Source organism: Arachis ipaensis, chromosome B8 (genome assembly GCF_059453495.1).
Source record: "Arachis ipaensis isolate K30076 ecotype BB chromosome B8, ASM5945349v1, whole genome shotgun sequence".
Taxonomy (NCBI): domain Eukaryota; kingdom Viridiplantae; phylum Streptophyta; class Magnoliopsida; order Fabales; family Fabaceae; genus Arachis; species Arachis ipaensis.
The window spans coordinates 137,370,052-137,396,978 of NC_142443.1; the positions used below are offsets into that span (position 1 = coordinate 137,370,052).

Genomic DNA, 26,927 nt, shown 5'->3' on the forward strand with positions numbered 1-26,927 from the left:
TTTAGTTTTGGTTTATTTTGTTTTGTGCTTCTGGAATTAGGTATTATTTGATACTTCTTTCATAATTTTTTACTGCTGCTATGAGAAGATTAGAAACTAGAAAGTAATAGAAAGGCATAGAATTGATAGAAGAAAAACAAGAGGAAAAAAACTGGATTGATGGTAAGGTTACTCTTGAGTCTTGATGGTTTAGAAAAGGAGCTAGTCTCACTTCCTGATAGGTTAGGAGTTAGGACCTAAAGATGATAGAAGTGACGTGGCTGGTTTAATTGCTTCAATAGTGAGAAGTGGAGCAAGAGTTGCGGTGGTGGTGGCTCTAGTTCAAAGGCTAAGGGACCGATGAGGCCAGTATTCAGCACTTATGTATATGAAGAGGAATATGGCAGTGACTTGTAAGATTTCTAGAAATCAATTTATTTTGAGTTTTAGTGTAAATGTCTAGACTCTAGATAACAATTTGTCTATAATTTGTTCTATATGCATTTATGTATATTCCGTTATTATATATATCATGGTTCTAATGGTAATCCTGATTCATAACTTTAGGTTATCTTTCTCTTCTTAGTAATCATGTTCATATTGAAAGATTATTTGTTAAGGTTTTGTTGTGGTCTTTGGCAATTCGCACCTCTTATAATATGTTTTTATCTGTTTCTTTTTTAGTAAACATTAAACAATAATAGCTGGGAATGAACTCAGCTTACACAAATGTTTAGTATTATATAATAATTTTCTTTGGTTTTGTTTTCTCTTTATGCTTTTTTTAGTTCTATTTTGCTCAAGAAATTGAATTGTAAAAAGTAATTTTGGTTCTTAAATTATTGTAGGGTTGTGAGAGATGAGTTCAGAGAGTGTTCAAAACAATTTTGAAGAAAGTGTTGATAAGCCTTTATGGAAATTTGTAACAAAGAAAGATAAAATTGAAGGGGACGAAAATCTTGAATTTCAATGTAAATTTTGCAAGGTTTTATTCAGTGGTTCTTATACTAGAGTAAGAGCACATTTATTGAAGATTTCAGGAAAAGGAATTAGATTTTGTGCAAAAGTTACATCAACAAAGCTTGAAGAACTTAAGAAACTTGATATTGAAAGTACATTGTTGCATGAAAGTAAAAAGGCTAAGTCAATTCCTCTTCCACCCTTATCTAATGCAAGTGAACTTGATTCAAGAAAAAGAAGAGCTACTGGACCTTTAGAGAAAGCTCTTAATGTGAATGCAAGGGAGACTCTAGATTTACATATTGCTAGAATGTTTTTTTCATCTGGATTACCTTTTCATCTAGCAAAAAATTCGTATTTTGTCAAAGTTTTTTCTTATGCTGCCAATAACTATATTGATGGTTATATTCCTCCTGGATATAATAAATTGAGGACAACTTTGCTTGAGAAAGAGAAGCAACATGTGGAGAGAATGTTAGAACCTACTAAGAATTCATGGAGTGGAAAGGGACTGAGCATTGTAAGTGATGGATGGAGTGATCCGCAAAGGAGGCCTCTTCTTAATTTTATGGCTGTAACTGAAAGTGGGCCTATGTTTTTGAAAGCTGTAGATTGTTCAGATGAGATCAAAGACAAGGATTATGTTGCAAAGCAAATAAGAGATGTGATAAGAGAAGTCGGTCTCTCAAATGTAGTGCAGATTGTGACTGATAATGCGTCGGTTTGTAAAGCAGCTGGTTTATTGATTGAAGCTGAATTTTCATCTATTTTTTGGACTCCTTGTGTTGTTCATACTATCAACCTTGCTTTAAAGGACATTTGTGCAGCTAAGAATACAGAGAAGAATAATTTTTTCTATCAAGAATGCTCATGGATTACTCAAATTGCTGATGATGCTTCTTTTATAAAAAATTTTATTGTTAATCATCATATGAGGTTATCTATTTTCAATGAATTTAATACATTGAAGTTGCTTAATGTTGCTCCTACTCGATTTGCTTCTACTATTGTGATGCTCAAAAGATTTAGGTTGTTAAAGCAAGGCTTCAAAGAGATGGTTATAAGTGAGAAGTGGTCTTCATACAAGGAAGATAATATTGGCAAAGCTGAGTTTGTTATAGAAAAGTTTTTGAGTGAAATTGGTGGCAAAAAATTGATTATATTCTTGCTTTCACAAATCCTATTTATGATGTTTTAAGAAGTACAGACACATGCACATACTCTTCATTTGGTCCATGAGATGTGGGATTCAATGATCAAGAAAGTAAAAAGTGCTATATATCTCTATGAAAGAAAAGATGAACAAGAGTCATCGTCCTTCTACAATGTTGTGCACTCAATATTAGTTCAAAGATGGACGTAAAGTAGCACACATCTTCATTGTTTAGCACATTCATTGAATCCAAGGTAACTTTTTACATTTATTGTTTATAACTTTTATTTATAAGTGAAGATAATTGAATCATTATTAATTTATGCTTAAACACTAATTATATAGGTATTATAGCCACCAATGGTTGAGAGAATATCCTACACGATTTTCTCCTCATCAAGATATTGAGATCACTAATGAGAGAGTTAAATGCTTGAAGAGGTATTTTCCTAATGAAGAAGAGAGGAGAAAGGTAAACATTGAATTTGCAAGCTTTTCTGATGGTAGAGGTGTCTTTGAAGATTATGACTCTTTGAATGATAAAGGCATAGTTGATGCAAAGTCTTGATGGCTAATTCATGGTGGTAAAGCAAAATTTCTTCAACCAATTGCTCTTAGGCTACTAGGGCAACCATCTTCATCTTCTTGTTGTGAAAGGAATTGGAGCACATATTCTTTTATCCATTCCCTAAAAAGAAACAAGTTGAAGCCTAAACATGCAGAAAATTTAGTATTTGTCCACACTAATCTTCGTCTTCTTTTAAGAAAAACTCCATAATACAATAAAGGAGAAACTATGATGTGGGATATTGCTGGAGATGCTTTTTCACCAATTGATGAAGAAAATAGTGTTCTTGAAGTTGCTCACCTTTCTCTTGATGAACCGGAGTTGGAAAGAGTGACTTTTTCTAATGATGAAGATATCAACCATATATGATGGAGAAATAATGACTTTAGATAACTTTTTTTTGGTGTACATATGATGTACAAAATTCTTACTATCTCTATTAAGACATAAGAGTTTAGAATTTTATCTTTTGAATACCTATACACTTTAGGAAAAAATGCATATCATATGGTTGTTTTTGAAAATATCTCTATTAAGACATATCTCTATTTAAATATATTATATTATTAATATATGCGTGTCCCCGTGTCTGACAACTTTTTAGAATTTGCGTGTCGCCGTGTTGCGTGTCGTATCGTGTCTCGTGTCTGTATCCGTGTCTGTGCTTCATAGTTAAGAAGGAACTCAACAACTTAAAAAAAGTTGATTCAAAACTTAAATTTCTTCAAAAGAATTCAAAACTTTTCAAAATGGTTCAAAACAAAATTCTGAAAGTATACTTGGAATAACCACCTCGCAAGAATCATTTAAGAAGATTACGATGCACTTAAAAGGAAATTAGCCCATGGAAGAAAGGATCTTTAAATCAAGGGAATTCAAACAAGAACTCACTAGGCATGGATTATCAAACGAGCTTCCAATTGGTCCAAAGGAATACAAAACGCGCCAGGAAGACAACTCAATCAATAGATAATTCTCAAGAAAGAACTTTTGACTAAAGAAAGATGAATAAAAGGACAAATGGTACATTAGATGGAAACAAATTCAAGTTGACTCGGATGAGTATGAGATTCACAAGAAATGGAAAACTAAGACTAATGGCGACGTTCAAAAAAAATAAGAGAGTAATTAAAAACAGAATCAAATATGACATCCACATAAATGAAAAGCTTAAAAAAGGAATCGGTCTATTCATAAGAAGAAAGACATGAGCCCGACATTTTTTTAAAAGAACAACAATAGATAAACAATGTAGTATGCTAAACCAAATTCAAATTAAAAATAAATTAGGTGAAGTTTACCAAACAAAAACTAACTGGAAAGAGATAAAAACCTTTCTCTAAAGAATATCTAAATACATAATCAAATAAGGATATTCGTAAGAACTGCAATAAAGTCGTTAGAGAATCAAGCTATAATCTTAAGAAGGAATTTGAATCTAAGAACTTCGGTAGGAACAATCAAGAAGAAGAACAGTACACTCTTTTGAACCGAATCTAAGCTGGGTCAAAAAGAATACTAAAAGTCAATGCTAGCGTTCACAAGGAATGGATAAACTCAAAAAGGAATGAATTCACTTTTCGAAAGAAATACTAAAGGTATTGCATCAAAACATCTCAAATTAAAATAAGATATGCAAGGTTTATAAAATAGAACTTAATTAAGCTATGAGCAAAAATATTTCCTCGAGAGTCTTGAAACATACTCAGGTGCGAAATCACATAAGAATACGTATAAAAATTGTGATAAAGTTAAAAGTAAATCGAGTTGTAGTCAAAGAAGGAAATCTAAGGTAGAAATTGTTTTCACATATCTATAAAAGAATAGGTGAAACATTACAGATAAACAGATCTAAACATATAAGAAATTTTTTTTGAATTCATGTAGGGAAGTATATGCTAAATTAAAAGGGGTCTCATCAAAAGTTCAAAGGATGATTGTGGAACAGAATAAGACAGGAAAAATAGTCAATTCTAAACTTTTTCAATCCCAAAACAAGAATTTTAAAAATAGACGGTAAGGAATGATGCATCACACCAAAACAGGTTCAAGATCATATCAATGAGCTCAAGATTCATGAAGAAGAGTATAATTAATAATAAAGACGAATATATATTAAAAAAAAACGCAAGCATACTCTCAAGAATACAATCAAGCAAGGTTATGGATGAATAATAAAATATGGTCGAAAAATGGTTAAATTATAGTTCAAGGAAGGAATCCGAGTCAAGGAACTTCAATGAGGATAGTAAAGAAGGAACGATATGCCAACTTAAGCAACGCAGATAAGAATCACAAGTTGAAACCAAACACGAAAAGTGAACTCTAGCATTCCTTAACCATATGACTCACATTACCCATTACTTATCAATTCCAATTTGTCTATAATAACCTATTAACTTTCCCGTCACATAAACCATCAACATTAAGTTGCCCAGACTTAATATCAACAGATATGCAACAGTAAGCTAACAGCGTTAATCAATAGACAGTCATATACATAAAGCTCTAATTCTTATTATCCGAACAACACCTACTACATTGACAAACACTCAAAGTATGCAATGAAGCATAGTCAATCCATTTCCAAGGCTCTAATCAGGATGAACTGCTTTGATACCATAATGTAACACCCTCACTATCAGAATATCACGCTTCCGGCGATGCTACTCTGATAGCAAGAAGTATTATGACGACTTCATATACTTAATAATAAAATAGGAGCCTTTTACTCGAAATCGTATCATTGTTCTTTTTGAAAACCGGAAAAAGACTACTTTTTAAATAAAACAAGACAAGCATATACATGTACAAAACTTCTTACTCAAGTATCCTATACATATTATATACATACAAATCATACAACTTCTATCCCTCTTACATAATATAATATTGATGGCGAGGGATAAGTAAATAAAGCATTATCGACTAAGTGAAACGCAATACAACCCTTCGTGAGCTTTTTCATCTGTCTCCTAGAAAGATAAAGTTGTAGGGGATGAGAACCTAACCATACGATCTCACCACAGAGTTTCAGAATTGTCATAATAAGATATTTAAAGAGAAATCCATTTTTAAGCTCAGTGATTATTGTTCGTCCTTTGAATCTTTTAAAAAACCAACAACAAGTCATCCAAAAACCCTTTTCGAAAATCAATATTTAAATATCCATAAATCCAAAACCTTTCTTTTCTTATAAGAAAATCTTAATCAGAAACCAACCACGCAATCAATCAATACAATCATCAATTCAGCACCAAAGCTCATTCTCAAAAGTAGCACACCAGGACAAATACAGGCAAAATAGACAAGAAAAGCACAGGTTTAGGTAGCAGTTATAGCAAATAGTTCAGGTAGCAGTTAATAACAGTTTAACAATTAGGCTAACCAAAACAAATTCAAACCCAAGCAAAGCATACAAATGCATATGATGCATGTCTGTCGTATGGCTAATGAGCTCATCTGTTGGTTATACAGACAACCCGACAAGTCCAATTTGCACCCTTGGACTGTCCCCCGACGCGCATCCCCATGAGTCTATGCATAGCTTTTTCTCATATATATATCAAATCGCTCAATGCGTGTACCATTCCCGGGAATTTATAAGTGCCCAGTCACCCTTACGTCGTAGGGTCAACAGAGTATCGAGTCTCAACCTGGAGCAAGTGGTGGCAAGCCACTGCATCTACCAAGGGAAACTCGTGTCTCAGATAATTCAAATTCATAAGCCATATGAATAATTCATTTAACATTCATCAATATCTAAGTCATTCTCAATATCATCATCATTCGTCAATCAATATCTCATTTCCAAATTCATTCAAAAATCATATTTCAATGTCAATTCTCATCATCTTTCTTTCCATTCCGTTCATCAACAATCCCAAATCAAAACATAATTCTTTCTTTCCTAAATAAATCAATCTTAAAACATATCATGTTTAAAACTAAATCTTTTTAAATAATTACTTCAAACGAAACTTCCAATTTTATAAAATTTTGGCAGCATCTCCTCTAAAACTCGAACTCTGCCACCCTTTTCGGGTTCCATCCAAACATTCCTCAAACCCTTTCTCAACCATTTCCAAATCTCAATCATTTTCAAAAATTCAACCAGTTCTAATATCAAATTATTTCCAAATCTAACCATTTCCAATAATAATTTTTTTTTTGAAATTAAACCAGTTCAAATATTAAATTATTTATAAAATCAAACTAATTCAAAATTAAACCACTTCTAAAATTAATTCATTTTCATATCTCAAATAATTTTCAAAACCGATTCATTTACATTATCAAAATAACTTCAAAACTAAGAAAAATCACTTTTCATAATAATCAACTAAATAACTTTTTAAAATAATTTCTTTTCAACAATCATACCACTCAAGCAATCAAGCAATCAGTCATTAAGTATAGCAAACAACCACATTTATAAGACAATTATAATCACAGACACATGTTTCTCACATTAATATCTATTTATAACAACTCTATAAGATAAAATAAATTTTAAGAAAACCCCAACCTTAGTATTGAAACTCATAGAAATCAAAACTGCAGCAACCAGAACTGCAATAGTAGCAACAACATTAACTCCCCGTTATAACGACAATGACCATAACACCAAGAAAAGCGGTAGATTCAAATCGATCGGAGCGCAACAAGAATGGTACTGGAAATTACAAGTTAAAGCAAAAGCTCATAATCAAAACAACAGAACAAAATAGAAGCAAGACAAATTCAAGAAAGTAAAAGCCAAAAACCAGATTGGTACCAAGGTAATGTTACCAGCGAATTTGAGCAGTTCCGGAAGTGTTTCTCCAGCGACGGCAAGCTATGGCGAAGGCTGAACAAATGTTAGAAATGAGTAGGGACATTGGCGAGTTGTAGCAGGACCAGAACTAAAACAGCTCGGAAAAAGCTTGCAAAGGCGGCGGTGACTTCGGTTGGCACCAACGATGGCGGTGGAACCTCTAGCAGCGATGAGAACGGCCGTCTCCTTCCTCTCGTGCTCGTTTTCTCTCCCAGTTTCATTTCTCTCTTCCCTACGCGAACTCATCTCTTTCCGCGGCTCTGCTTCGACGGCGGCTCCAAGGTGGACCAGCGGCGGTGCGATGCGGTGGGAGTGACGACTGCGACGCAGTGAGCTTCCCTCCTCTTCTCTGCTGCGTGACTTCTCCGCTCTTGCTCGGCAACAAAGGCAACGGTGGCAAGCTCGAGGATGGCAGCGGCTTAACAGAATGGCAACGACGGCCGGGCAGGGCGCGGCAACAGTGGCGTCGCGGTCCACTAGCTTTGGCGCGTCTTCTTCTTCCATCGGTGCTCCCTTCTCCCTCTTCTCCCTCTCCGCTTCTCTTTCTCTCTTCTCCTCTGTTGGTTACCTTTCTTTGTTTGGTTTTTTCTTTTCTAAATTATGCTGAATGTTGGATTTGTGTGTGTACAGAGGAAGAGGCGAAGGGGGAATGGCAGTAGGGTTAGGGGAAAAAGGTGAGTGGCAGTGATGTGAGTGTGGGTAGGGGTTAGGGTAAAATTAGGATTAGAGTTAAATTTGGGGATATATTTGGACTAATTAGGGTTTGATAATTTTAATAAATTGGAGCATAGAGTATTAATTTGAAATCTTATTTAATTTTTTAAAATTATATTAGAAAAATATTATTTAATTATCAATTGCTATCAAGTATTCTAATTTAAAATTAGAGATAATATAATTTATTTTCTGTTTATAAAAATTAAAGTATTAAATTCTAAAATCTTAATTATTTAAATTAAATCATATAAAATTCTTATTCTTTTACAACTGTTAAATTGTATAATTTAAATATAGAAAATTATTCAATAATTATGAGATTAAGTAAAATTTTTAATTCAATTATCAAAACTTAATTTAATTAATTTTAATAAAATAATTTTTAAAAATAAAATCTTTTATGAATAAATAAATTGAAATTAACTCATAATAATATTTTTTTATGAAAATCCTAGGTCTTACACAGATCGTTAAGTGGTCGCACTCCTGACAAAAGTCGCTCATCATCTCCTGAAGTCGTTTAACTATTCGATGGTCGTAGATCTTCTTGATTATCAGATCATGTTCTTTATCCCATATAAATTTCAATTGCACAAAGTGATTCAACAACATTAGTTTGTCGAATAAAATACAGTTCAAACATAGTTAATTTAACAATATTGGGTTCTTACCACCCACTTTTGAAACCATCACTCTTTAATCTCAGCAGGGGTCTTCGTGTAGCTCGACCATGCGGTGTCGTATATTGACTTAATGACCTCGGAGATCTCCTGTGTGCATGGATTGTTGTTTGATGCAAACCTATCAATGAAAAAAATTAATATTAACAAACACATAAAAACACATAAACGTTAACAAATTCAAAATAGATTGTGGATAAAAGACATTGAAATAGCATGTACTCACGCCTACATGCCATCAGGCCATATCCTTCAGTCGTATGACGGGTAGTGGTGGAGGAGCATCCTGCTGGGACGCAATAAACGAATCACCCACCGCGGCTTCAGCAACTCTCTCGTCACGGAGATGGGTTAGTGCAAGGAGAGGAGGGAGGCGGGACAGGAGGCATCGGCGGCGGTGCTGACGCAGCGGCGACGGGAGAAAAGGGGCAGAGAGAGACAGAGAAAATAGGGTAGAGAGAGAAGAGATTTCGAAATGAAGGGGAGAGGGTTTGTAGTTCAGTTTTAGGACGCGATTACCGTCGGATAACTCCAATGGTAACGCGGTGCGGATCACCAAAACTCGGCGTTTCAATAAACGTGTCTACCGTCATATTTTTTCGCTGGTAAATCCGACGCTAAATTTGACGCGCTATTTGCCTTGTTTTCCTATCAAATATTACCGGTGACTTTACTGTCGGAAGAGATAATCCGCAGGTAATTATTTGGCATGATGAATCCCACACTAAAATCGTCGCTAAATCCATAGGAAAATCTGATGCTAATGTGCTATAGTAAATCCAACGGTACTCAACGTATTTTTTGTAGTGTATCGTTGGAAAACTTACAATCCAACGATAACGTTTTTACAATTTTACCCAACGAATATATTGTCGAATCTACCGGCAGTAAATCTACCGTTAATGTCCGACACTGCATCCGACAATAAATTCAATAGTATTTAACGTTTTTCTTTCGGTGTTGTCTCCTAGTGTAAGACTATTGTATCATGTTCATGATCATTCAAGAACAGTGTAAGTGTGTAACACATGAATGGTTAATGTCACTTATTAGGCCTTTTTTCTGGTTTTAATGAAATCTAATCTTATTTCTAATTGATGTGAAACTATTGTTTATTTTCAAATATTTTGGACAAAAATGGTATTTATAATTAACATTCTTTATTAATGCTTTCTTGATATCCTCCGGTAAATCAATATATGTATAATATATGTGTTATACAATGCAAGTACATCAACATGGCAAGTATCATAACATTGTGCGTATATGAAGATCTAAATACTATACCGAAATAGATGATGTGTGCAAATGGGTGGCACAAAAACAAAACTGCGACTATAAATCCAACTGCGAAGAATGTGCTATAATATCAATTGTTGGGAAAATTTTATAAAGATTTAGTTGACGTTCATTTGGTTGATTTAAGAATTTTTTATGTTTAACTCAATATAAATGAATCAGATGTATTTTTAGTTTTGGATGTTCTGATATTTTGGATAATTTTTAGTAAGATTTTAAATGTTGATTTCCTACGTAGACTCTAATAGTAAAATATTTTGAAAAGGAAAAATTCTACACCAGTTCTCCCTTCTTAAAAGCATAATATTTTGATTTGGTAATATTCAAGCCTTTTTAACCCCCTAGCTATGAAAGAGTCAAGGGACATTGTCTTTATTTAATCATTCAGTTGCTTCAATAATTAAAATACTTGTTATTATTTTTTTTTTTTCTCACGGTATCTCCCAATCTGACAGGTCAAAAATTAATCTGTTGCGGATCTGAGCTCCATTTAAAAGTTTGTCGTTAGCTAATGGGTTGCTACATGTACAAAACAAGAGTCGAATCCCCAACACTTACTTAAACAGACGAGTGAGCTGACCACTCGACCAACCCAAATTGGTTAACATACTTGTTAGTTGTTATTGCCTTTTAGTTCCTCTAATAAATCAATACACACATATACATATATATTCAAGTCCATCAAATAACAACTAGCATATAAAAAATATACTCCCAATTGTCGTATATATATATATATATATATATATCCCGAGCCCCATTAAAACAATAATCCAACTCACCTTTATTTTTGAAATCATTGTAGAAAAAAAAACAAAAAAATGAAACAGTTATTAAATATTTTAGCGGTGTTAGTAATAAGTTTTGTGAGTATAGTTCCATTATTGTGTTCATTAGAACAAGTACCACTAAGCTCTCCACGCGACTATCTTAAATATCACAACGAAATACGTGAAGAAGTTTGGTCTCTTCCGCTGAAGTGGGACACGCAACTAGAAACACATGCACATAATTTCTTGAACACTCACATTAAGGACTGCTTGGGAAGTAAACCTTCAACTACAAGCGGTATTGGTTGGAACATTGCACGTAAATTGGGAAATACAACCTTTTTTGGAACACAGGCTGTGGGGATGTGGGTCAAGCAGAAATTCAAATACGACCGTGGAACCAACAAATGTGTTGGTGGTGACTGTCGTAGCTATACTCAAATTATTTGGAAGCATTCTAAGCTTTTGGGTTGTGCTAGAATCAAGTGCCACAATAATATAGGCACCCTTGTTAGATGTAATTATGATCCTCCCGGTAATATTCCGGGTAAACGCCCAGTTTGAACTTAATACGTACTTTATATATGTTCGTGATTAAAAAAAATTTAATTATTAATTAAAAATTATTATTTTATATTTTTAAAATATTTAATTTAATTTGATATATTTTAATTTTATTTATTTAATTATTAAATTGAATTTTATGTTTATAAGTTTAGAATTTTTTATTTTAATTTAATAAGAGGTTATAAATATTTCATTAATTATTATATAGTAGTTGTAATATAGAGAGATTAAAGGAGTGCCTAAATACTTTTTAGTTTTGTGATGAAATCATGGTATAGATAAATAAAGTTGAGTGAGTTATTCTCTTGTTATATTAGAAAACGGGGATGCTACACATCCATGTAATCATGTAACCAAGTTGGTCCAACACTAAAAAAATTCAATACCATTAAATGAAACGTGAAATACACGCGCCCAATACACACGAAATCGCCCAACGCTTCTTCTCCCCCACGCTTCTTCTTCTTCTCCCGTGCTTCTTCTTCTTCTTCTTCTTCTTCTTCTTCTTCTTTTCACGCTCGTTTACGCACGGAGCGTCTTCTTCTTCTTCGCCTTCTTCTTCGCATTCCTCCTTCTCCTCCTTCTCCTCCTTTTTCGCGTTTCTTCTTCTTCATATGTTTTCTCCTTATCGTCATTCTTTTGTTGTTGTTGTTGTTGCTGCTGTATTTTTTTGTCTTTTCCTCCTTCTCTCTAGTGAAAAAGCAATAGAAGGTGAGGAAGAAGAGTTTTGAATAGTGCAGAATGAACCGAACACAGTACTCATGGTGAACCAAAAACAATACAATTATATAGTACTGAGTGAACGAAACATAATCCATTATATAAAATCAAATTCAAACAGCTTTCTGCAGAATGAACCGAACACAGTATTCATGGTGAACCGAACACAGTACTCATGGTGAACCGAACATAGTACTCATGGTGAATCGAAAACAATACAATTGTATAGTACTGAGTGAACGAAACATAATCCATTATATAAAATCAAATTCAAATAACTCTGCCTACAATTTACGTATTATCAATTCAATTCAATTCAATTCAGTACACCTCCGTCCATTTAATTCAATTCAAATTAGCAATTGCATTCCATTCAATTCGATTCAAAATTGAATAATCTAAACTTTGTCAGTTTGATTCGTTTCAGAAGAGTAATCCAAATCGCTCTCCTGTTTACCAAGAAATTATGAACCCCTAAACACTGAACTCTAAACACTAAAACCAAAACCCTGAACCCCTGAACCCATAAACCCTAAATCCCTAAAACCCTAAAACCTAAATCCTACACACTAAAACCTAAACCCTAAATCCTAAACCCTGAACTCGAAACTTGAAATTTGAACTCTGAACCCTGAACGCTAAACCCTAAACCTTGAACCCAAACCCTGAACACTGAACTCTGAACCCTAAATGCTAAACCCTAAACTCTGAACCCTACCGTAAACCCTAAACCCCTAAAATCCTAAACTCTAAACCCTAAACCCTAAACCTCTAAACCCTAAAACCTCAACCATGAACACGGTGAACCGAAATTAATACACGGGACAAACCGAAAGTTTGAAACACACTGAACCCTGAACCCATAAACCTAAACCCTAAAACCCTAAACCCTGAAACTCTATCGTCATTCTTTTGTTGTTGTTGTTGCTGTATTTTTTTGTCTTTTTCTTCTTCTCTCTCTGGTGAAGACGCAGTAAACGGTGAGGAAGAAGAGTTTTGAATAGTGCAGAATGAATCAAACACAATACTCATGGTGAACCGAATCTTAGCTATGGTGAACCGAAATCTTAATTATGGTGAAACAATTATATAGTGCTTAGGGAAGAAAATAGAACATATTGGTCTAATTTTTGTTAGACTTCTTTCTGCGGACTGAACTGAAAACATGAAAGTGATGAACTACCTCTTTAGTACTTATCGAACCGAAAAGTTACTCACATTTACTCAGAGTTACTCACAATTACTGACACTCACAATTACTCACAGTTACATATTATCAATTCAATTGAATTCAATTCAGATGTAGATCACCTCAGTCCATTCAATTCACTTCAAATAAAATTAGAAATTTCATTCCATTAAATTCGATTCAGAATTCAATAATCCAAACCTCATCAAATTGATTCGTTTGAGAAGAATCATCAAAATTGCACTCATTCAACTGATTTGAAGTTGATTCATTCATTGTTTCAATTCAAAAGTGCAGATCGAAGAAGAAAACGAAGAAGAAGATGAACGACGAATATAATTGCGTTGAATCAATCCAAATCCATAATGCAGAGAAGAAAAACGCGAAAGAGGAGAACAACGAATTTAATTAGGTCAAAGAAGAAGAAAAAGAAGAAGAAAAAGAAGAAAGAGGTTTATGTTGTATGAAAAAGTTTACGTTGAGAAACGTTGATAATGCAAAATAAGGATTCGTTATCTAGGTTATAAGAGGCGCGTGTAAAACAAGCGGGGTGTGGGGCGTGGAGTGAAAGTTACATGGATACCATCCATTTAATTTTTACATGGATGTAGAGCTTTTCCCATTAGAAAATTGGGTAGAAAATTGAGTGAGTCACTTCAATCTAATTTTTGAACTATGGTGTGGACAAGTTAGGTTGAAGAATCCCTTTTTTTTCATCAAGAAATCGAATAAAAAATTGAGTGATTCTCTTATATTTAATTTCAATTTATCCCTTTCATTTCAATGTATACAATACCTCTACACATCTAAGTCTTTTTGACAAACAAGTCCAACCAAGTAGGTTTAAATCTAACAAAAACCAATTTTATTAGTGACAGCATGTAGACATGCTCCAACTCCCAGCGACATCGCATGCCTCTTCTTCTTCGCATTCTTTCTTCTTTTTCGCGCTCCTTCTTCTGCTTCGCGTTCCTTTTTCTTCTCTGCATGCAGTTGCTGCGTTTTTCTTTTCTTTTCCTCTTCATCTTTCTGGTAATTTTTTGTCGTATTATGTATGTCTTCTTTTTCTTTGTTTGATTTTTTCGTCTCTTTTTCTTGTTTTTATTCTTATTAACAGGATAAAATAAGAAGAATTATGAGAATGTGAGACAACAAAAGAAGAAGATGATGATAATGAAAAAGAGGATGATGAGTTTTGAATTATACAAAATTTATTAAAAAATAACCCAAATTTTTTTAACAATAATACCAAAACTTCTTAATTTTGATACTGAAATTTAACTACAAAACACATCTTTTTTAATGCATTATTTTTTTTTCCTTCTTATGATGATGATAATGATGATCAGAGGAGTTTTGAATTGTTATTCTTACTTTTTTAGGAGTATTGCTTCTCATATTATACTTGAATAAACATGCATTATAGTCTTATTTAATTGAATAAATCTAAAAAGTATATTACATACTAAAATATCACAAAATAGCACCCAAATTACATGAATGAATATGTTTGTACTCTATTGCACTCTTATTTAGTTAAATAGATGTAGGTTCACATTTATTGAATTGAATTCTTGTCCGAAACAAAATATACTAAAATTTCTTAATTTTGACACCAAAATATTTTTAAAAAACACAAAAATTTCTTAATTTTGACACCAAAATTTTACTGCAAACACAAAAATGTTATCTTAATGTCTTTTTATACTTCTTATGCTTCAATGAGAACTTCTTTTTTTTCTTCATACTTACTAACTAAAGATAATGAGAAGGAATATATTAATTGGTGTTCTAATCTTGCTAAATAATCATGATGATCAAGATAATGAAGAATAAAAGAAAGAGGAGGAGAGGTGTTTTGAATTGTATATTCTTACTTTTTTTTTTAGTATTGCTTCTCATATTAGACTTGAATGAACATGTATTATAATAATCTTATTTAACTGAATGAATGTAAAAAATAAATTGTGTACTAAAAGATCACAGGATAACACTAAAATTACTTGAATGAACATGTTTGTACTATCTATTAGAATATTATTTAGGTTTACACCGAAATTTCTTAATTTTGACACTAAAATATTGCTACAAAAATATAGAAATCTTTTCTTTAATGCTATATTTTTTACTTTTTTTTTTCTGTTACTTTTACTTCTTTTATGAGCATTGTTTTTCAATTAGACTTAAATGCACACTTATTAGCTTGAAATCTTATATATTAAAAAATTTGAAAGAGAATAAAGGAAGAAAAAAAACTCTATAATTTATGTATAAGAATAAAACGATAAAGACAATGATAACGATGATGATAATGTAAGAGGAGGAAAAGAAAAGAGAAGAATAAATGCAAATGAGAAAGGGAGGAGAAAGAAGAGGAGGAGATGGTGGTGGTGGTAGTGGTAATAATGATAATGAAAAGGAAAGATGAAGAAAAAAATTGAGAATAAAAAAAAACAATAACAGTAGTGATGATGTACAAAGGAAAGAAAAAAGAGCGTAAAAAAAAACGTATAAGCGTGTATGTAAATGATTTAGTTGGATTTAGTTACTAATATAACTTAAATGCGAAATATTATTTTTTTATTCGGTTTAGATTTTTTTTTTATCCTCTTTATTCACTTTATTATTAGAATAATGATATTATAAACATATTTTGGGATCATAGTTCGAGAGCTATATAAATAGTATGCTAAAATAAATATATATATTAAATGTAATAAGTATATAGTTATAAATATTATACATATAAAATTATAGATATTAAATTAAATAAGATAATTTTAAATTTAAAAATGCTTGATAATTAAAGGAAATTAGTTGAAAACAGTCAAAATTTACTTTATTAATTATTTATTAATAATAATTAATAAATACTAAATTAAATAAAACAAATTTTATTTTTTATTTTTTTTGTTTCTTTAGTATTACCATTTTAGATTATTATCTCTCTAATATTATCCGAATATTATCACTTCATTTGTCTTATGTGATTTTTTAATTTTCTATTTATAATTTATAGAAATAGAAACCATGTATCCTCTCGATAACTTTTGGTTTAGATGGTAGAATTATCCTCAATTCAAGAACCATTATTTTTGTTTTTAATGAATGAATGATAACGCACCAAAAGGAATAAGCAGTATGTGAATTATCATCTCTTCCTTCAAGACCTGCTCAAAGACTCAAAGTCATAGGCCTTTCTTTCGGTGTTTGTAAAGTTTTTTTTTTTTTTTTCCCTTTAATTTAGATCTATCTTATAGTATTGAAGGCTAAAGCAAACATTCTTTTACTTTGAATGTTTAACCAATTTTTAAATTTTTCGCAAGTTAATGCCGGCGAGTAGTGATATTGTGGAGTTGGAAGGAAAAAAAATAAAATTTCAAAAAGAAAAAAATAATTGATCTTAGGTACTACAATGTTGAGTTCTTAATTAAAATCAAATAATAAATAAAATTGAGTAAAGTATCATTTTTGTTCCCAACGTTTGGGGTAAGTCTCAAAGTTGTCTCTAACGTTTCAAAACTGACCTAATGTTGTCCTGCCGCTAGAAATCCGTTAACAAAATTGACGGCGGGACAAAATTGAGACGATTTTAAAACGTTAGGGACTTAAATAAGACGAAAACATTAGGGACAAAAATGATACAAAGCAATAAATTTTAATTTTATCTTTCAATAATATCAATTTTTTACTATACATAGTATTCAATTATTTTTTAATCACATCTAAGTAAATTACACTTAATTATATTATTTTTATTTTAAATAAATTATTTTTTTATAATTTTACTCTTAAAGATTATTAGTTATCAATGAAATGTTTGTAAAATGACTAGTATATAAACTTGTAGAAAAGAAAAAAATAATATATATACAATAAAATATAAATTATACTTTTTGTCTCTAATATATCAAAATTCTTTAAAATTATAAAAAAATAAATTTATTTAAAATGAAAGTAATGTGGTTAAATGTAATTTATTTAGATATAATTAAAAAATAATTGAATACTATGTACAGTAAAAAATTAATATTATTGAAAGATAAAATTAAATTAAAATTTATTTTTATGCATTGTTTTTGTCCCTAACATTTTTGTCCTATTTAAGTGCCTAACGTTTCAAAATCGTCTCAATTTTGTCTCGCCGTCAATTCTGTTAACGAATCCCTAACAGCAGGACAACATTGAGTCAATTTTGAAACGTTAAGGACTTAAATAGGACGATTGAAACGTTAGGGACAACTTTGAAACTTACCCCAAACGTTAGGGACAAAAACCATACTTTACTCAATAAAATTTTATACTAGTTCTCTCTCTCTTTCTTTCTCTCTTTATATATGCCAGATGTATAACAAACTCATTTATTAATATAAAATATATGTTAAAATATATATAAAATATAAATTAAAAATAAATTATATATATATATATATATATATATATGCACAATGGCTAATTTTAGTAGTATATATATACATAATATTTTCGGTATATACATATATAAAATTATGTAACCGTTCACAAGTCTTTTTGACCCCTCAAGTTCTAAACGAGCCAAGGTACATTGAGCTGCTTCAACAATTAACACACTTTTTATGACCTTTTAAATCCTCTAACAAACTAATGAATATGTACATATTGAAGTCCATAACAACTGGTATTTTAAATTGCCAATTGTCATATATATCCCAATTAATCCTCATTAAAATAATATCCAACACAAAAGACCACCTTTATTTTCGAAATCATCCTAAAACAAAATAAAGAAAAAAGAAATGAAAAGGTTACTAAATGCGTTGTTTGTAAGTTTTGTGAGTATAGTTCCATTGTGTTGTTCATTAGAAAGACTAAACTTTCCAAAGCACTATCTTAAAAATCACAACATTGTACGTCAACATGTTGGGACTCCAGCGCTGAAGTGGGACCGACAACTAGAAAAACATGCTCGCAATTTTGTAAACGCATACAGTGTGGACTGCTTAGTAAAAAAACCTTCAATTAGCAGCGGCATAGGTTGGAACATTGCACGTAATTGGGGCAATGACACCTTTGTAGGAGCACATGCTGTGGTGAAATGGGCCCTTCAGCAAGAAAACTACGACTATGTAACTAACTCGTGTGTTGGTGGTGAATGTCATGCCTATACTCAACTTGTTTGGAAGCGATCTACTCGTTTAGGCTGCGCTGGAGTCACGTGCCACAATTTTTCAGGCATTCTCATTAGATGTAATTATGAACCTCCGGGTAATATTCCAGGTGAACGCCCCTATTAATCAATTGAAGAGTGTTAGGACAACAGGTTTTGTGATTGAGTAATGTTAGTGAATCAGTAGATTTTGTGATTTATAGTTATCACTTAGTTATTAATAATATTTTTAACAGTATGAGATTATATCTAATAATGTAAGATTATTCACTCTTTTTATTAATTAAATATTAGTCAAATTTTAATAAAAATACTAGTTTCTTAGATTTTTTTTAATTGAAGAATACTAGGGTTATTTAATTAGTTATTTTCTAGTTATGGATCATAATTTCTATTACGAAGATAATTAAATAGCATAAAATAAAAAGGTAAAATTATCGATTAATATGAGTTTGCATTTTCGACTACTAAAGATATTTAAAATTTAACATATTGAATTGTCTTTGACAAAGTTAACTCGAAAGGATGCGCCGTTTACTTAAACCTAATGAGCCTTTTGAAGTGTATTGCGATGCTTCGTTGAAAGGTATGGGGTGTGTGTTGATACAACACCAGGACGTGGTAGCTTACATATCGCGTTAGCTGAGACTTCATGAGATGAATTATTCAACTCATGATTTGGAATTGATGGCGATTGTATTTGCATTGAAGATTTGGAGGCATTACTTGTATGGAGTGAAGTTTCGAGTCTTCTCTGATCACAAGAGTTTCAAGTATCTCTTTGATCAGAAGGAGCTCAACAAGTGACAAAGAAGGTGGATGGAGTTGCTGGAGGATTACGACTTTGAGTTAAATTACCACCCAGAGAAGGCGAACGTTGTAGCGGATACCTTGAGTCGGAAGTCATTGACGGTCTCTTGGATGATGATTAAGGAAGAGGAGTTGATGAGCAATTTTGGGAATTATTTAAGATTGGTTGTCGAGGATCTAGTGGGAGTGTATGCCTAAACCAACTACAGATCTCTAGTGACTTCAAGGCCAAAATTTCAAAAGCTCAACAAGATGATCAGGAGTTATAGAAGGTGTTGCTGGCAATCGAGAAGGAAAAGCGATGGGGAGTTTTGTGGGACGGAGATGGAATATGGAGGTATAAGAGCAAGATTTGCGTGCCAAATATTGGAAATTTGCGGCAAGATATCTTGAAGGAGGCGCATAGGAACGGATTCTCTATCCACCCAGGAAGCACCGAAATTATATGAATGAATATGTTTGTATTATATTGCACTCTCATTTAATTGAATGGATGTAGGTTCACTTTTATTAGATTAAATTCTTGTAAAAAAAAAATTATACCGAAATTTTTTAATTTTAATACCTAAATTTTTTAATTTGACACCAAATTGTTGCTATAAAAACACAAAAAATTTTTAATTTTGACACAAAAATTGTACTGCAGACACAGAAATATTATCTTAATGTCTTCTTATACTTCTTATGCTTCAATGAGAGTTTCTTTTTTTCTTTTACTTACTAACTAGAGATAATGAGAAGGAATATTTTTTAATTTGGTGTTCTAATCTTGCTAAATAATCATGATGATCAAGATAACGAAGAATAAAAGGAAAAGGAAGAGGAGAGTAATTTTGAATTGTTATTCTTATTTTTTTTAGGCGTATTACTTCTCATGTTAGACTTGAATGAACATGTATTACAATCTTATTTAATTGAATGAATGTAAAAAATAAATTATATACTAAAAAATCACAAGATAACACCAAAATTACTTGAATGAACATGTTTATACTATATTAGAATCTTATTTAAGTTCACACTTATTGGATTGAATTCTCATCAGAAACAAAAAACACCAAAATTTCTTAATTTTGACAACGAAATTTTTTAATTTTGATATCAAAATAATATTGCTACAAAATACAAAAATCTCTTTTTTAATGCTGTAATTTTTTTCTTCTTATTCTTTTTTTTTTCTGTTGCTCTTACTTCTTTTACCAGCATTGCTTCTCAACTAGACTTGAATGCACACTTATTGAATTGAAATCTTACATGTTTAAAAATTTAAAAGAAAATAAAGGAGAAAAAAAAACACTATAATTTATGTATAATAAGAAAACGACAATGACAAAGATAACAATAACGATAACGATAACGATGATGATGATATAGGAGGAGGATCGCGGAGAAAAAAAGAGGAGAATAAATTCAAATGAAAAATGAAGGAGCTGAGGAGAAAAAGGAAGAGATGCTGATGATGGTAACAATAATAATAAAAAAAAAGAATGAAAACAAGATTAAAAATAAAAAAGACAATAACAACAGCAATGTACAAAAAAAAAAAAAGAAGAAACGCCAAAAAAAACATATGTACGTATATATAAATAACATGCAGAACATTATTTTTAGATTCTTATTTTTTTTTTGTTTATCCTGTTTATTCACTTTATTATTAGAATAATAATGTATATTATAAACATATTTTGGAGTCATAGTTCGAGAACAATATAAATAGTATGCTAAAATAAATGTACATATTAAATATAATAAATATGTAATTATAAATATTACACACATAAAATTATAGATATTAAGTTAAATAATATCATTTTAAATTTAAAAATATTTGATAATTAAAAAAAATTAGTTAAAAACAACTAAAATTTATCTTATATAGTATTCATTAATAATAATTAGTAAATACTAAATAAAATAAATTTTAATTTTTTTTATCTCTCTAATATTACCATTTTAAATTATTATTTTTTTAGTATTATCAAAATATTATCACTTGATCTCTCTTATGTGATTTTTTTTTAATTTTCTATTTATAATTTATATAAATAGAAACCATGTATCCTCTCGACAACTTTTGGTTTAGATGGTCGGATTATTCTCAAATTTTTTTCTATTATTTATTCTCTGTATCTTTTTATGTGATAGCAAGTAACCGTTCCTGAATTCAAGAACCATTATTTTTGTTTTTAATGAATGAATGGTAACGCACCAAAAGGAATAAGCAATATGTGAATTATCATCTCTTCCTTCAAGACCTGCTCAAAGTCATAGACCTTTCTTTCATTGTGTTTGTAAAGTTTTTTTTTTTTTTTTCCTTTAATTTAGATCTATCTTATAGTATTGAAGGCTAAAGGAAACATTATATTCTTTAACTTTGAATGTTTAACTAATTTTTAAATTTTTCGCAAGTTAATGCCGGCGAGTAGTGATATTGTGGAGTTGGCAGGAAAAAAAAATGAAATTTCAAAAAAGAAAAACATAATTGATCTTAGGTACTAAAATGTTGAGTCAATTAAAATCAAATAGTAAATAAAATTCTACACCATCTCTCTCTCATGCGAGATGTATATCAAAATCAGTTATTAATATAAAATATATATTAAAATATATATAAAATATAAATTAAAAATGAGTTAAATAATATATATATATATATATATATATATATATATATATAAATACACAATGAGTAATTTTAGTAGTATATACATAATATTTTTGGTATATACATATATATAAAATTATGTAACCATTCACAAGCTTTTTTGACCCCTCAAGCTCTAAACGGCCAAGGCATATTGAGCTGCTTCAACAATTTTAACACACTTTTTCCCTTCTAGATCCTCTAACAAACAAATAAATATGTACTTTGAAGTCCATCAAATGACAACTGGCATTTAAATTGCCAATTGTCATATATATCCCAATTAATCTTCATTAAAACAATAATCCAACACAAAAGAAACTCACCTTTATTTTCGAAATCATCCTAGAACAAAATAAAGAAAAAAAAAATGAAATGGTTACTAAATAGTTTAGCGTTGTTCGTAAGTTTTGTGAGTATAACTCCATTGTGTTGTTCATTAGAAAGACTAAGCTCTCCAAAGCACTATCTTGAATATCACAACGTTATCCGTCAACATTTTGGGTCTTCAGTGCTGAAGTGGGACCGACAACTAGAAAAACATGCTCGCAGTTTCGTGAACGCAAACAGTGTGGACTGCTTAGCAAGAAAACCTTCAATTAGCAGCGGTATAGGTTGGAACATTGCACGTAACTGGGGCAATGACACCTTTGTAGGAGCACATGCTGTGGTGAAATGGGCCCATCAGCACGAAAACTACGACCATGTAACTAACTCATGTGTTGGTGGTGAATGCCATGCCTATACTCAACTTGTTTGGAAGCGATCTACTCGTTTAGGCTGCGCTGGAGTCACGTGCCACAATCATTCCGGCATTCTCATTAGATGTAATTATGAACCTCCGGGTAATATTCCAGGTCAACGCCCCTATTAATCAATTACTTAATTAGTTATTTTCCTGCTATGGATTATAATTTCTATTATGAAGATAATTGATTAATATGAGTTTGCATTTTTTACTAAAGATGTTTAAAATTTAGTTCAACAATATGATTGATGTACAGACACGAAACACGACACGATATGAGATTATTATGTGAATTTTAAAATTTTATAAAACACGGAGATACGCATATATATAAAATAGAAAATATTTTTTAGATAAATTATAATGATATTTTGATATTTTATTGATATTAAAATATAAATTATTTTTTAATTATTTTTAATATTTTCTTTTAATTATATCAAGTATTTAAAATATTTTTTATTTTAATAAGTAATAATATATACTATATTTAAATTTATTTTAAGAATATATGTTAAAAATAAAACTAGACACACTGATATGGGATGGTATTTAAGTGTGTCTAAGCGTGTTTAAAGAAAAATTTTTTATTTTTTATTAAGACACAATTAAATACAATAGACATACATATCGAAAAATGTCAATAAATATCGTATTCGTATTCAAAATGTGTCCGACATGCAGATATAATAACTCTGTCAAAGATCCATACTTCATAAATTCAACCTAAAATCTCATATGGACTATGGACTTAAAAATATATTTTATTTGATATAACTTTTATATTAAATTCGAATCATACTTTTAAGTGGATCTGACCTAATTCAAAGTCATGTTATATAACTAATATGTATATATATTATCATAAAATTAATAATAAAATATTATATTTTTATATTTAGTTAATACTAGTATTTTTACCCGTAATAGTATTACGGGAATATAAATTTTTTAAAATTACGTCGATCCTAATATTATAGATTATGACACAAAAAATTTATAATATTAAACTACTTTTATAAAATGGTCGTAAGGGACAAAAGTCTCCGTCGACTAAGAAGACCAGAATCTTAAACAAAATTAAATAATAAGTTTTTAGTTATTATTTTCAAATGAAAAAATTTAATTTTTTACTTAATTTTAACATTCGTTATCTAAAATTTGAAAGAATTTAACGTGTATATTTTTATATTTGATTAGATATTAAGTTTGTTGTACAAATAGAAATAATTAATTTTTATATTTGCTATTTAAAAATAATATTTTTTTCTATATATATAAAAATATAATTAGATATTAACATAAAAAAATTTATATTGATAGTTATAAAATTAACTTATTTTTTTTTTAAATAATTGAATCTTAATTTTAACTTTTAATCACAACATTAGTATTTTTTTAAAATTATATGTAATAAATATTAAAAAAAGTAAAAATATATATTAAAAAGATAAGCAGTAAAAATTTAAAATTAAATAAAAAAATATGTATATAATAATATTTTTAATTTAAATTATATTATGTTGTTAATTCTATTTTTCGTAGAACTTAAAGGTAGAGAAAAATAAAGAATGAGAGAAAGGAGAGAGAAAGATAAAGAAGAAGAATGAGAGAGGGAGTTTGTTAATTTTGGAAGCTAAGAAAATTTTTTATTTTAATTATAATAAAAATATCTGGTGATACATTTTGATTTGTCAAATTACTAATATAAAATATGAATTATAAATTATATATAGAGTGGGAAGGATAAAGAGAAATAGAAAAAAGAGAGAGGTAGATAAGAAAATATAAGAAGAATGTTCACTAATTTAAGAGAAAAATATTTTATCTAAATTTTAATAAGAGAGTGTCATGTGACACATTTTAGTTATTAAATTAGTTAGTAATATATAAATTTAATATATAATATAGCTATATTTTAATTTTAATTTAATTTAATTTAAATACAATTAGAAAATGTTATGTTGTATATTTTGATTGTCAAATTCGTAATTAGTCATTGATAATGATATATAAGAGATAGAGTAAACGAAAAAATGAAAGAGATAGAGAAAGGAAGAGAGAAGAGAAGAGAGTTCTTTAATTTTGGAGGGAAAGATTTGATTTCAATTGCAATGAGAGAATGACATGTGGCACATTTTGGCCTTAAAATTAGAGATATATAATAGAATTTTTACCCGTAATACTATTACGGGAATATAAATTTTTTAAAATTACGTCGATCCTAGTATTATAGATTATGACACAAAAAATTTATAACATTAAACTACTTTTATAAAATGGTCGTAAGAGACAAAAGTCTCCGTCGACTAAGAAGACCAGAGTCTTAAACAAAATTAAATAATAAGTTTTTAGTTATTATTTTCAAATGAAAGAATTTAATTTTTTACTTAATTTTAACATTCGTTATCTAAAATTTGAAAGAATTTAACATGTATATTTTTATATTTGATTAGATATTAAGTTTGTTGTACAAACAGAAATAATTAATTTTTATATTTGCTATTTAAAAATAATATTTTTTTCTATATATATAAAAATATAATTAGATATTAACATAAAAAAATTTATATTGATAGTTATAAAATTAACTTATTTTTTTTAAAATAATTGAATCTTAATTTTAACTTTTAATCACAACATTAGTATTTTTTTAAAATTATATGTAATAAATATTAAAAAAAAGTGAAAATATATATTAAAAAGATAAGCAGTAAAAATTTAAAATTAAATAAAAAAATATGTATATAATAATATTTTTAATTTAAATTATATTATGTTGTTAATTCTATTTTTCGTAGAACTTAAAGGTAGAGAAAAATAAAGAATGAGAGAAAGGAGAGAGAAAGATAAAGAAAAAGAATGAGAGAGGGAGTTTGTTAATTTTGGAAGATAAGAAAATTTTTTATTTTAATTATAATAAAAATATCTGGTGATACATTTTGATTTGTCAAATTACTAATATAAAATATGAATTATAAATTATATATAGAGTGGGAAGGATGAAGAGAAATAGAAAAAAGAGAGAGGTAGATAAGAAAATATAAGAAGAATGTTCACTAATTTAAGAGGAAAATATTTTATCTAAATTTTAATAAGAGAGTGTCATGTGACACATTTTAGTTATTAAATTAGTTAGTAATATATAAATTTAATATATAATATAGCTATATTTTAATTTTAATTTTAATTTAATTTAAATACAATTAGAGAATGTTATGTTGTATATTTTGATTGTCAAATTTGTAATTAGTCATTGATAATGATATATAAGAGAGATAGAGTAAATGAAAAAATGAAAGAGATAGAGAAAGGAAGAGAGAAGAGAAGAGAGTTCTTTAATTTTGGAGGGAAAGATTTGATTTCAATTGCAATGAGAGAATGACATGTGGCACATTTTGGCCTTAAAATTAGAGATATATAATAGATTTTTATATTATATGATAATATCATTTTTATTTTACTATATAATTTATTTTGATAAAAATATTATTTAATATTTAAAAATAAATTTTATTAATTTATTATATAATTTTGTAATACATAATTACACAAGAAATAAACCTGGTTTAATTTGGTTTATTTCAAATTAGTTTACAACCGAATTTAAATAAACTATTAAAAGTCAAGTCTAAATTTAATTAAATCCGATCACGTCTGTCCGTATAAGTCCTACTTTTGAGAGGCTTTTATTCGAATAAAAAAGATTATTTACCCAAATAAAACAGATTATAAAAATTTATAAATTTAGTTGTATTTTCGCAAATAACAACTGTGATAATGAATTTTATAAGATTTTCGGAATCCTTGACTGCGAGAATCAGGCGGAAATAAGGGTATAAATATTAAATAGGAAAAATCTAGGGATCAGTAGATTTTTTTTATTATTAGATAAAATTTCACACTATTAAATATACTATTGATGACTAATTAATAACTATAACTCATAAAATCTGCTGTTCCTCTAACACTCCCTTATTATTTATGAAATTCACGTGTGAGTAACTTGGCATGTAAAAATTATAAGGTGTGTTGCAATATATTAGTAACAACTAACAACTAACAAGTAGCGTTTTTTTCAAAAAATAAATAAACAATTCTGCTACGTTACCAACAATATTTCTGTTAACTTTTACCAACTCTTATTTATAACGTATTTAA

At 29.6% G+C, this 26,927-nt stretch overlaps 1 protein-coding gene and 1 pseudogene across 1 annotated transcript; both read left to right on the plus strand.

Moving 5' to 3' along the window:
- Positions 1-838: 838 nt before the first annotated feature.
- Positions 839-3,029, plus strand: LOC148549993 (uncharacterized; annotated as a pseudogene).
- A 5,096-nt stretch (positions 3,030-8,125) lies between these two features.
- Positions 8,126-22,892, plus strand: LOC148549994 (STS14 protein-like). The gene is made up of 3 exons (XM_088495894.1): positions 8,126-8,150; positions 11,070-11,489; positions 22,462-22,892. The coding sequence occupies exons 1-3, from the start codon at positions 8,126-8,128 to the stop codon at positions 22,890-22,892; spliced, it is 876 nt and encodes a 291-aa protein (XP_088352020.1).
- The last annotated feature ends 4,035 nt before the right edge of the window (positions 22,893-26,927 follow it).

What these genes read in the sequence shown, in the direction of transcription:
- LOC148549994 (XM_088495894.1), top strand. Translation starts at nt 8,126, where the DNA reads ATGGCAGTAGGGTTAGGGGAAAAAG. An exon ending in AGTAGGGTTAGGGGAAAAAG is followed by an intron (nt 8,151 to 11,069) that starts GTGAGTGGCAGT and finishes TGTGTTCATTAG; the next exon opens with AACAAGTACCACTAAGCTCT. An exon ending in TCCTCCCGGTAATATTCCGG is followed by an intron (nt 11,490 to 22,461) that starts GTAAACGCCCAG and finishes GTTGTTCATTAG; the next exon opens with AAAGACTAAGCTCTCCAAAG.